This window comes from Marmota flaviventris, chromosome 9 (genome assembly GCF_047511675.1).
Source record: "Marmota flaviventris isolate mMarFla1 chromosome 9, mMarFla1.hap1, whole genome shotgun sequence".
Lineage (NCBI taxonomy): Eukaryota > Metazoa > Chordata > Mammalia > Rodentia > Sciuridae > Marmota > Marmota flaviventris.
Window position 1 is genome coordinate 63,014,733 of NC_092506.1, and position 12,854 is coordinate 63,027,586.

Genomic DNA, 12,854 nt, shown 5'->3' on the forward strand with positions numbered 1-12,854 from the left:
GGCTAGGTTACTTAATATCTAAGCTTTTAGTTTGATTTTTGTGAAAGTATTTTTCTTGAACTCGAAATATTGAAATTAAGCTTTCTTGGGTCATTGGTATTTGTTGATTGCTACATACAGCAGGGTTTCTGATTCCAATGATAATAACAATAGTAATTATTGTTAAAATAACTACTTTAATTTTAGAAGATTCCATACTTCTGAAAGATTCAGTTTAACAAGCATGAAGTGCTGTGTACTTTTAATGCTCTGTATTGAAGGAACCACAAAGGTCAAAAGACTGCTACTGGATGAGGATACAGTTTAGTTAGAAAGGCAACAATAAGATACATGGTGGTTTTATGCATATAGTATGTCTTCTGACCGGTATTCCTGGCTATGATCTGTGGTCTCTGAAGACTGCAGCTCCACCTCTTCACTTCATCAGGACCATATGTAGAGCCCTCAGGCAAAACAACACAGAAGTGCCTTTCTTTTTAGGACAAACCAGCCTTTTTTTTTTTTTTTTTTATTGTCACAACATTCTTTATTTTTTTAGTTGTAGATGGACACAATACTTTTATATTATTTATATATTTTTATACTGTGCTGAGGATCAAACCCAGTGCCTAACACATGCTAGGCAAGAGCTCTACCACTGAGCTATACCTACAGCCCTGTTGCAACATTCTTACAAGAAAGCTTTCACTTTTATATCAAGAAGTTGAGGGAAACTAATGAGGAACAAACTTGTACAGGATTTACAGTTACCAAATCCACACTAGAACATCTGACTTCATGTTCTTTCCTTGAAGAGGTTTTAGTTTTTTGTTGTAGAGTTGGGCAAAAGTGAGTTTTAGTACCAGGTCTTCCAAATACCTAATTTGTAACTATGATAAACTGACTTAGACTGCTTATTCTCAGTTTTCTCATCCATAAAATTGGATAAATAATAATACTAGCAATTACTTCATGATATGGTAGATATTAAGTCAAATTTTTTTAAGTAATGATTTTTCTGTTGTTGTTCCTGGCAATAATGCAAATGACTATTAGGACATAAAAGTAATATTTTTGTATTTATGTATGTATGTATGTATGTATGTTTATTCATTTTTCAATGCTGGATATTGAACATGACTTCAGACATGAAGTGGTTTACCCCTGAAGAAAATCCTCTATTCAGCAATTCTTTTTTTTTTTTTTTTTTTCCTGTTCTGTACTTGTTTATTCGGTTACCAGTGTATTTCAAGTACCATCATTTTAAAAATAAATTTTGGAAACAGAATATATGAATATTTCCTGAACACTTTGCTGAAGAGCATCAGATCTGATTACATCTCTAAGGGAATACCAGGGAGAAACTTAAAAGATACTAATGACTAATCTAGAACCACTTCTTAGAATCAATCACTACATTTCACAAACTCTTTCTTTTTAAAGTGAGAAGAATGCTGGTGCAGAATTAGAGATAATCTGAGCTTGATAATTGCAGCAGTCGCCAAATGATAACTGATGCAAAAGGCATGTGGCTTTGGAGAGAGTCTGTCACGCTTCCAAGAAGGCTCACATTTTATATTATTTCAACTAGTTGCCAGGATTTGAGACAGATCAAAAATTATGAGAGAAGGTCTAATCAATATTAGATTAAGAACTGAAATCCTAACAAGTTCCACTGAACATGCTTAATATTTTACTCTCTGTACTCTTGAAATTTATTTTCAAAACTTCCTGTGATTATTAAAATATCCACATTCTTAATTATGATATTATTATTTTTTTAATTTTCCCTCCCACCTCTCATCCCTGTTTAATGTTAATCTTCTTCTCATGCTCTTCCTCCCTACTCTGTTCTTAGTTACTCTCCTTATATCAAAGAAGACATTAGGCATTTGTTTTTTAGGGATTGGCTAGCTTCACTTAGCATAATCTGCTCTAATGCCATCCATTTCCCTGCAAATTCTATGATTTTGTCATTTTTTTAATGCAGAGTAATACTCCATTGTGTATAAATGCCACATTTTTTTTATCCATTCGTTTATTGAAGGGCATCTAGGTTGGTTCCACAGTCTTGCTATTGTGAATTGTGCTGCTATGAACATCGATGTAGCAGTGTCCCTGTAGCATGCTCTTTTTAGGTCTTTAGGGAATAGACCGAGAAGGGGAATAGCTGGGTCAAATGGTGGCTCCATTCCCAGCTTTCCAAGAAATCTCCATACTGCTTTCCAAATTGGCTGCACCAATTTGGAGTCCCACCAGCAATGTACAAGTGTACCCTTTTCCCCACATCCTCGCCAGCACTTGTTGTTGTTTGACTTCATAATGGCTGCCAATCTTACTGGAGTGAGATGGTATCTTAGGGTGGTTTTGATTTGCATTTCTCTGACTGCTAGAGATGGTGAGCATTTTTTCATGTACTTGTTGATTGATTGTAAGTCCTCCTCTGAGAAGTGTCTGTTCAGGTCCTTGGCCCATTTGTTGATTGGGTTATTTGTTATCTTATTGTCTAATTTTTTGAGTTCTTTGTATACTCTGGATATTAGGGCTCTATCTGAAGTGTGAGGAGTAAAGATTTGTTCCCAGGATGTAGGCTCCCTATTTACCTCTCTTATTGTTTCTTTTGCTGAGAAAAAACTTTTTAGTTTGAGTAAGTCCCATTTGTTGATTCTAGTTATTAACTCTTGTGCTATGGGTGTCCTATTGAGGAATTTGGAGCCCCAAACCAGCCTTGATAGAGTTATTCTTCACCATAGTCCTCTGACAGAAAGAGCTGACTGTGCCTGGCCTGCCAGATTCAGCTTTTCTCTAAGAACTGATCTAATATTAATGCATGCCAAGACTGGGAATTTGCTCTAATTATATTTTCTTTTACCACTACTATTTTTCATTTAGAAAGCCAGTGCATCAACCTAATTGAAATCTTAAAAGGAATAAGAAGGTACAAATTCTCAGATTCCTTTATTGGTAGTAGCCAGCTTCACAAAATTTTCCTTGCAAAACCACAATGAATAAAATCTAACCTAAGGTTTTAGATTTTTGCCTTTTTTCCTGTTTACTTTTATATTTTTGAGGACTTTTAAATGATCCTAATTGTACTTTAAATATGTTTTAAAGAGTTTTGGTATTGGGTAAATAATTTCATTTAGTTAGCCAAGGCTATATTCAAATTGGAACACAAGAGAATCTCCAGTGGTCCCAGAGGAAAGCTAGCCCGAATGATTCAGTGATTCTTTTTTTATATAAGTATTATTCTGATTAGAGCTGGACTGATCATATCACTCTCCTAATCAGAACCTCAGTGACTTCATTTTTTCCATGGAATTAAATGAGAATTTTTCACCCCAGTATTTAGGTCCTTCTTTAACTATGATTCTAGATTATCTTTCCATCCTTGATTATTTCCCAAAACTCTAGGGAACAGAGGTGTTTGCTTTCTCCAAAATATATACGCTGTGCTTTCTCTCTTCAAGGTGCATTGTCACCATCCTACCTGTTGAAAGGCTATTCAACTCCCTATGTCCTGTTCAAAAGTAGTCACCTTCATGGAAGCTAAAGGGATTCCTCACCTGTTTCTCCAATTCTGTCATTCACCCTCCCTTCTTTGCCCCCACACTTTGTAACTTACAGAAAGTATTTCATTCTCCCTTGCATTGTGTTTTTTTGTGTGTGTGTGTTTGTATTTCTCTGTGGGACCACAAATTTGTTGGAATATGTCTTACCAGGTTTTAAGTCTCCTGAAGTACCTTGTACATGACAAGATTTTGATAATATGTTTATGCAATACAACTTAGATGGAGAGAGATTATCATGTGGTGTTATTTTTTTCAGAATGGAAATAAAATAGACACAATGTTTATTATAATTTGTTATGGTGAAGCTAATCCAATAATAGTATGAGTTGTTGGAAAAAGATTCAGTATAGGTACTGTTACACTAAAGATCATAAAGCAAAAGTGAAAAATCACTATGTATAACCTAGAAGTAATCCTTATAAACATTTGGTAAATATCTGTTCAGAACTCTTTTCTGCATGCATGATATACATACTATATGTTATTGCCTTTCCAGAAAATGCAGCCCTTTTATAACCTATTTTTTGTTAACTATAAATTGTAGACATCTTTCCCTGTAAATTAAGAATCCACATCATTATTTAATGATCTCCCAGTATTCTTTTTTTTTTTTTTTTTTTTTTTCCAGTATTCTTTTTTTTATGTGTGTGTGATTCTGGAGATTTAACCCTCTCCTAGTATTCTTGACTGTAGAGTTTATTTAACTAAATTAATCTGTTGATATTTTGCTATCTTAAATACCATTGTGATGAAATCCATTTGTCTTATTAGTACCTTAGAAATAAATGGCCAGAAGTGAAATGACCAGGTCAAAGGAAATATACTTTTTAACATTTTTAATATTTATTACTCATTTGGCCTCTAGACTAGTTTGTATATAATTACACTACTTCCAGTAGTACAGGAGAGTATTAAACTAATTTCCTCACTCTTTGTCTACTCGGGGTGCTTCACCCCTGAGCCATATCCTCTGCCTTTTTTATTTTTTTTATTTTTATTTTGAGACAGAGTCTTTATAACTTGCTTAGGGCCTGGATAAGTTGCTGAGGTTGGCTTTGAACTTATAATTCTGCCTCAGCTTCCTAGCCACTGGGATCATGGGCATGTGCCACTGTGCCTGGCTCAGTCTCTTAATTTTTTTAGGTTCAACATTTTTTTTACATGTTGCTGCAGGAGTTCCATTTATGCATGCTTTGTACCCTTTTAAGAATCCACAGTGCTTTATACAGTAACCTTCACAATCTAGATCCAACTTTCGGTCATTGCTTTTCTCCTCTCCGTTTCTCACTGGAACTCCATGAGCTCTAGCACAACCAAACAACTTTCCACTCTTTACATGTACCAGAGCTTTCAGAACTGTTCTTTTGGACAGGCTATTACTTTTGTCTAAAATTCCCTATCTTCATTCTCTGCCTATAAACTATTCATTGACCTTTCAGAGTCATATTAAAGGTCACTTTCTCTGTAAACTCCCCATCCCCAAAATTAACTTTTATCTAAGGGAAAGATGAGAGGTAAATATTTTCTTCTCTCAAGGTTCAAGGTATTTTGGTTGTAGAAATGTGTAGGGGTAGCATAGCTTTTGGGTAAATAGATACTTATTTATAATAATTAAATTTATTTTCAACAATTAAAATAAACTTGAATATTTGCTATAAAACTAAAATTTTAAAAATATTAATAGTACTTAAATTAATAAATAAATATCTTTTTTGAGTATTTGTTTGCTAATGTATGAGGTACTTTTATTGGCTTATCAGAAACTAAGTAGAACAATCTTAATTTTATACATGAGGAAACTGAGGCTCAGAAAGATAAAACACCTAACCTACATTGATGGTGATAGCAAGTAATAGAGCCAAGATTTGAAGTCTTTAATTTAGTACTGATCTGATTACAAAGAGATGCCCAAATAGGAATTGCCATTATTTATTATTATTGGTATCAAAGCTTTTTCTTTTTTCCAAAGTTCAGAGGACAATATCATATCAAATTTGATATTGGGTCAGTGCTGTTAAAGTTTCTGCAGTGAATATTTTGGGCAGTAGAATTCTCTAAGGAATTATATCCTTTGAAACTGAAAGGCCTCTCTGTGAGTTGTAATCCTTCAACTCTTCTCTCAAAGGCCACTGTTAGGAGACATAGCCTATTGTGTATACCAGACTAGAGAGTAACAGTGTGTTTAAGGAATGCAGAGCACTGTGACCCACATGATGCCTGGCATACCTATGTGTGTAACTTACACTTTGGTAATCATTTGATCAGAGAGAGTTAATCATTAGATGATTAGATTTTTTTGTTTACCTACTATATAGTAGTATAGGAAATTTTTTGAAAAGGTGGTCACTTGCTCTTACAGTTTATTGTCTAATGAAGAATGACTCCTAAATAAGAAGCTACAATTCAGCTACTCATGAAAAGAGTCTCATATGAAATCATGACATACAACCTCACTATATGTTGTATGCAGAAGGTGTATTTAAAAATAAAATACTTCAAATGTGAATAGAAAAAGTCTAAAAAAGGACTACAAAGGAAAATGAAGATAAATGAATGAATATAGACAAGGTAGATAAAACCAAGTCTAGAGGAATTTGAGAGCCTTTGTAGAGAAAGTAGCCTTTCAGATGACTCTGAAAGACCGATAAGTATTTTTATTGACAAAGAATGCAGATAGGGAATTTTAGGAAAAGGAAATATAAAACAATGGTTTTGAAAGGCTATGGTACATATAAAGAGTGAAAGCAGTTTGATTGGACTGGAGTTCATGGAGTTTCTTTTTTTTTTTTTTGAGTTCATGGAGTTTCATATGAGGAATTGGTGGGGAAAAAATGTGAAAGAATGTTGGGTCTAGGTTATGAACGTTATTGAATCATGCTGAGTGTTTAGCCTTCATCCTGAGATCACCAACAGTTAAGCAAGGATGTGAGAGAATTCATGTGCTGGAAGGATAATTCTTGGTAGTATGAAGGGTGTTCAAGGAAAGAAAACCTGAAGGAAGTGAGACCAGTAAATACATTATTGTAATAGTTGAAGCAAAGATGATGATGATAAAGTAAGGCAATGCCAGTCTGTATAAATGGAAGGAGTAAGATTTGAGAGACATTTTAGTAGTAGAGTATAAATTGCTCAGAGACTGTTGCTCTGAATTTAGGAACCTTTTTTAGCCATTCATAAACTGTATAATCCTAATCTAGGCAAATTAGCTACTCTGACCTTGTTAGCCATCAGTGACAGATAATAATCTGTTTTAATGGGACTGATATAAATAATTAATAAAATAAATATTTAGAAGTATTGGAATACCAAGACCTTTATACAGATGTTATTATGACTTAGAAGTAAGGGAAATAAAAGAATCATAGATGAGATTGAGGTTTTTTAGATGGATTGGTGGTGGGGAAAACAGTGATTTTGATGTTGGATCTATTGAATTTAAGCTACATTTGAGATTGGGATCCCTAGGAGGCATTTGGAAAACAGATTGAAACTTAAAAAGACTTAGAGAACAAGAGCTTTGAAACAAAGCAAGGTTAGGTTCCACAGGAACCCCACATGGACTCCCTTGTCTCCCTTGTCTCCTTGACAGTGTCCTGCACGTCTCTCAGATTCAGAGAATGAAGAACCTTCTGGAGGCCAGATGATACAGACACATCGCTCGGCATTTGTTTCCAAGAACAACTCCTACTCCTTAGCTTTCCTGGCAGGGTAAGAAACTGATACTGAATTCAGTCAGGATTCTTCCATTTTGGGGTGTGAGACAAAAGGAACTGGGAGAGCAAATGTATTTGTTGTAGCTATTTTGTGGGGAGGTGGAAGGGGTAAAAAGAAGTGGGAATTGGATTTTTAAATATGAATCAGAAAGGGTCGATCTGAATTTTCAAAGAAAAATAATATTTACCCATTTGTCACATCTTTAAGGTAGAATTATGCTAATTTCTCCTGCAAAGTTTAAATCTTTTATCCTGGGAAAATACAATAACAAAATCTTATTCACTCTGACAGTAGCCATGGATTCTCCCTCTGAACTTAAAAAACTCAGTAGGAAATGAATTCAGAGTTGATTTTATTTTTCAATTTCTAGGTCTAACTGTATTTTCATGGGTTTCAGGAAAGTGGACTGAAAAGTTTTAAGACCCTTATCAACAAACCTCTTGATCCTTTAGATTTCGCAGACCCTAGGGAGAAACTGAATGGATACTGAATGCTGGATGTTGGAGGGATAATGAAGGGCTAGATGGAAAGGATGGAAGGAAGGAATCATTTATTCAGTAGATGTTTTGGAAAAAGCAGATACTATGTGCCATACTCTGTTTTAAAAAAGAAATGCAAAGGCACAATCTTTAGTTTGTTGTCTTTTTTTTGTTTAAAGCTGGCATTGCTTACCTTCATCCCTAGGGTTCAGCTCCTCCTTCCTATCAGCACAAGAGGTTGAAGTCTTTCTAGAAACTTTGGTGATGGCTGTGGAGGTGGTTTCATTGATAATGACAACTTGGTTTTGAGGAAATTGCAGTGATCCTGTGGCTTTGGTGACAGCCATGGTGGTGGTGTATATAATGTCAGTGGAGGTGGCTATAGTGAATTTGGTAATGATGGAAGCAATTTTGGAGCTGGTGGTAGCTACCATGATTTGGTAGTTAACAACAATCAGTCTGAATTTTGGACCCATGAGGGAGGAAACTTTGACTGCCGAAGCTCTAGCCCCTATTGTGGTGGAGGCCAAAAAGTACTTTGTCAAATCCTGAAATCAACGTGGCTGTAGCAGTTCCAGCAACCGCAGTAGCCATCCATGGTAGTGGCAGAAGGTCTTCATTTTTTTGACTCAAAGCTTAGCGGGAGAGGCGAGCCAGAGAAGTGACAGGGAAGCAAGAGGTTACAGCCAGTTGTTCAACTCAGCCAGGCACCATGGTGGTAGGGCTTAACTGCTACTAGGAAGACACATTTTAGACAAAACTCATGTGTGTAGGCAAATAACCTTCAAGGACTGTGTTTAGGACTAATTGTATAACAGATTATTTTAGTTTCTGTTCTGTGGAACATGTAAAGCTTTCCAGCAAAGGGTTTTGATGTAGGGGTTTTTTTGGCACCCATGCTGTTGATTGCTAAATTTAATATCCTGATTATATGCTGAATAAACATGGCTTTAAAAAGCTGAATTTAGTTGGTAGAGTTATCCTTTAGTGAAATAGTTTGCTGATGTCATAGAAACCTTAGGTGGGAAAATCAATTATGGTAATACCATAAATTGTATCTCTTATTTATAATGTACTTTTTTCCTTAGATAAGAAAATGTTAAGTTTCAGTTACAAATTATTTTTAGGAGAACAATATGGAATTGTTAGTGCTGACAAGAAAATCCAGCATAATAGACATATTTAAAAATAATTCAATTGGTGGTGGTTGTACAATAATGTAATTATAACTTTAAAATAGTTAAAATGGTAAATTTTATGTATATTTTACCACAATAAAAGTTAAGCACTGTTCATAGTTTTTAATATTTCAAATATATATTTTTTTCTGTTAAGCAACAACCAAAGAATAAGTTTTCTCTGCAAGTTTTTTTCTGAAAAGAGATCATATGTAAAAAACTTAAGTTTTTAATAAGTGTATTTGAATCAAATGAATCTGCCATTTAAAAAAAATTTTTTTTGTAGTTGTAAATGGACAGAATGCCTTTATTTGTTTATTTAGTGCTCTACCACTAAGCTACAGCCCCAATCCCTACCATTTGTTTTTCATACCTACTTTATGAACTTTTTTAAGCATAAAAGCATGAGGGTAATAGTGAATAGGCATGAATGATAGGAATATTATTTTGAAAAAATATATCAATAGATTCTGGCTGTGAGTCTTGCCAGCAGATGAGCTAATTTTTACTTTAAAAGTTCAAAGAGGGCTTTGTAGTCACTTGATAAAGTTCTGTAGCCCTTTGAAAAGGAAACTTATTTTAAATAGGCCAATAGAATTATAGTTAATCCAGGATCAATTCTAGGTTAATCTCAAAATATTTGTTAGTTGAAAAAATTAATTTGAATAGTAAATGGTTGTATAATTGTAAAGTTAAATTTTCATTTTAGCTAACTGAAAACTGGTTTAGCTTATTAAATCATTTCAAAAAATTTATTTCCCTTCTTGCCTCATTCCTATCTTCCCCACCAAAATCAAACTAAAACCAAGAGGGCAAATTCTTCTTAAGGCTCAGTCTGGAAAATCTTTTTGAGTTACTGTTTTTCTGTTCCACAAGAGCTCCATATCCAGTTGCATTTTTCTCAATGCTTTGGCTGTCAATTTAGTATTGGGATTAGTTCAGTCACTGTGCCTTTCCAACATGGCCTGAAATTTTTTAAAAAATGTATTTTTTTTGTACCCTTTTTACATTTGCTAAGTGGTCTCTGTTACTCCACTGAAATTTAGTTTTTATAGATCTTTTACTTTAAATAGATTCAGATTGTTCTTGGAAATATGGTGTAACCATAAAAAGAAATATAGTCAAATCTGCCATCTTTCTAGTTTGAAAAACAAGTGATACAGTAATGACAATACTGCCACACAAAAAGTGTATCATAAGTAAATGGTACCTAGCAAGATTTCTGGCACATGATAAACCTTTAGTATTATTGCTGGTGCTGCTGCTATTTTTTTGTCATTTTTTGAAAAATGGATTCATGACATATCAAAAAGGATCTGACATACAATCTTATTCAACCTTTTTTTTGTAGTTATTAATGGACAGAATGCCTTTATTTTGTTTTTATTTTTTATTCGGTGCTAAGGATCAAGCCCAGTGCCTCACACATGCTAGGCACGCACTCTGCCACTGAGCTACAGCCCAAGCCCTTATCAACCCCTTTTTTGTTGTTTGTTTTAGATGGGAAGACTAAAGCCCAAAGAGAGAACATGGTTTGCCAATCTTAGACTGCTGGAATAGTAGGAAACTGAGTTAAAACTGAGGCTTCTTGTTGTTGAGTGTCCTTTCCACTGCACTCCATTGTGCCCAAACCTTCTTGTGTAGGTCCCTGTGCTGCCTCTGCTTATCTCCCCAACTAATCTTTAAACTCTTTGCAGGCAGAACAACATCTTTTCCATCATTATAATTCCAGTATTAGTATAGTGGCTGGCATATAGTTGGGATCCTCAGAAATATTTGTGGAATGTTTGAGTGAGCTTGGCCTTGTGTTTCTGGGTAGGCTAAACTGGGACTTTGTCAGAACTGATTGTCAAAGTTGTAGCATAGGGCTTCTAGGAGGAGAGTTCTGGGAGCATAGAAAGATGGATTGGCTAGTGGCTATTTTCTAGATTCAGTTTTATAGGAGTAATATGGGATGGGAGGGGGAGTCTAGTGACCACATTGATAAAACTTTTATATTGTGAAGTTGCTTATAGCCTTCTAATGCATTAGCAGTGGTTTTTGATGATACTTTTTATAGTCTTATAAAAATGATTTGTATTCCACTTAGCAGAAATTAACTATAGCTGTACCATTTTGTTTTCTAATATCTATATACTCTAAGCCTGAGCCTGTGCTCCACAGTGTGGCAATATGAGAGCTGGAGGAGCTGTACTTTCTATAAATTGTGTGTATAAGGAGAAAAACAGAGACTGAGAATCTTAGTGATACTAAATGCATGCCCAATCAGTGTTGGAGTGCATTAAAATATGCACACCCTCTTGGAAGTATATCTCGCTTCCTTAAAATGAACAAAAGGAATACAGAAGCTCTCAGGTAGCACAAAACAAGCAGATGTGTAAGTGGTATGATTTTGAAGAACCATCTGTAGAATTATAAAAGCAAGCAAAGCCAGAGTTGGTAAGGGGCTCAGGTATGTTAGCCTAGGGGAGGTTATGGAAGATGTAGCAGCAGGACCCTGAATAAAATCAGTTGACTTTCTGTCTCATTTATGTAAAATGTAGGTTGTTATGACCTACCTGCAAGCTAAGCTGATGGTTTTATTCAGTGATTTCTTTCTTGTCATCTCCAAAATCAAAATGTCTATAGGTAACTGTTTTGGTCAGTTTTTTTCACTTATGTGACCAAAAGACCTGATAAGAATAATTAGAGAGGGCAAGTTTATTTGGGGACTCAACTGTTTCAGAGGACTCAGTCCATAGACAGCGGACTCCATTGCTCTGTGCTCAAGGTGAAGCAGAGCATGATGGTGGAAGGGTGTGGCGAAGGAAAGCAGCTCAGAACATGACAGTTAGGAAGCAGAAAGAGAGATTCTGTGTACCAGAAACAAATTATATACCCCAAAGTCATGCCTCCAGCAACCCATCTCCTCCAGCCAAACCCTACCCGTTTGTTACCATCCAGTTAATTCTTTCAATTAATTAATCATTTCACCTCTGAACATTCTTGTATTGTCTCATAGATGAGCTTTTGGGAGATACTTCATATCTAAACCTTAACAGTGACTTAGAGCACAGTTTTAAAGGATGTAGGGAGTGAGGCCAGGGTATGAATAAATCCTTTTGCATTATGCTAGGAATTTTGGAATAGAGCTATAAAAACACAGAGTTTTTCAGTCCACAAGGAGAATGCAGTAAACCCCCTGCCTTTGCCTGCTGGGGATAAATCCCAAGATCCCCAGTAGATGCTTAAAACTGTGGATAGTACTGAATGCTATATATGCTGTTTTTCTTTTCTATACATAACATACCTATGATAAAGCATAAATTAGATACAGCAAAAGATTCACAAAAAATAACAATAAAATAAACAATTAGCAATATACTATAATAAGAGTTATGTGAATGTGGTCTCTGTCTCTCAAAGCATCTTATTATACTGTTTACTTTCATTCTTCTCATGATGATGTGAGAAGAAGCAATGCTTACGTGACAATACAGAATGAGATGAACGGCACAGGCATTGTGATGTGCATTAGGGTAGTGCATAACAGTTTTCTGAACACAAGCGCTGTTTTACCCCAGTAGTCAATCTGATAACCGAGACAGCTACAAAGTGACTAATAGGAAGTTTTTTAGTCACTTCTTTCACTGCTGTGACTAAAAACCTGACAAGAATAATTGTAGAGAAGGAAAAATTTATTTTGGAGCTCACAATTTCAGAGGTCTCAGTCCATAGATAGCCAGCTTTATTCCTTGGGGCTTGAGGTGAGGCAGATCATGGCAGAAGAGTTTGGTGGAGAAAAGTGGCTGAGGACATGACATTCAACAAGCAGAGAAAGAACTATGGTCAACAAGGACAAATATAAACTCCAAAGGCATGCAACCTCTTCCAGTCACACTCCACCTACCTAAGGTCACCACCAAATTAATCCCTACCAGGGATTAATGCAC

General features: G+C 35.3%; 1 protein-coding gene across 1 annotated transcript in view; it reads left to right on the forward strand.

Annotated features, from left to right (window-relative positions):
- Positions 1–12,854, forward strand: part of Rnf169 (ring finger protein 169) — a 112,759-nt gene that overhangs the window by 79,507 nt on the left and 20,398 nt on the right. Inside the window, exon 4 of the mRNA XM_027942565.2 lies at positions 7,141–7,259. Coding sequence (XP_027798366.1) covers positions 7,141–7,259 — 119 coding nt within the window. The remainder of the gene's footprint in view (positions 1–7,140; positions 7,260–12,854) is intronic.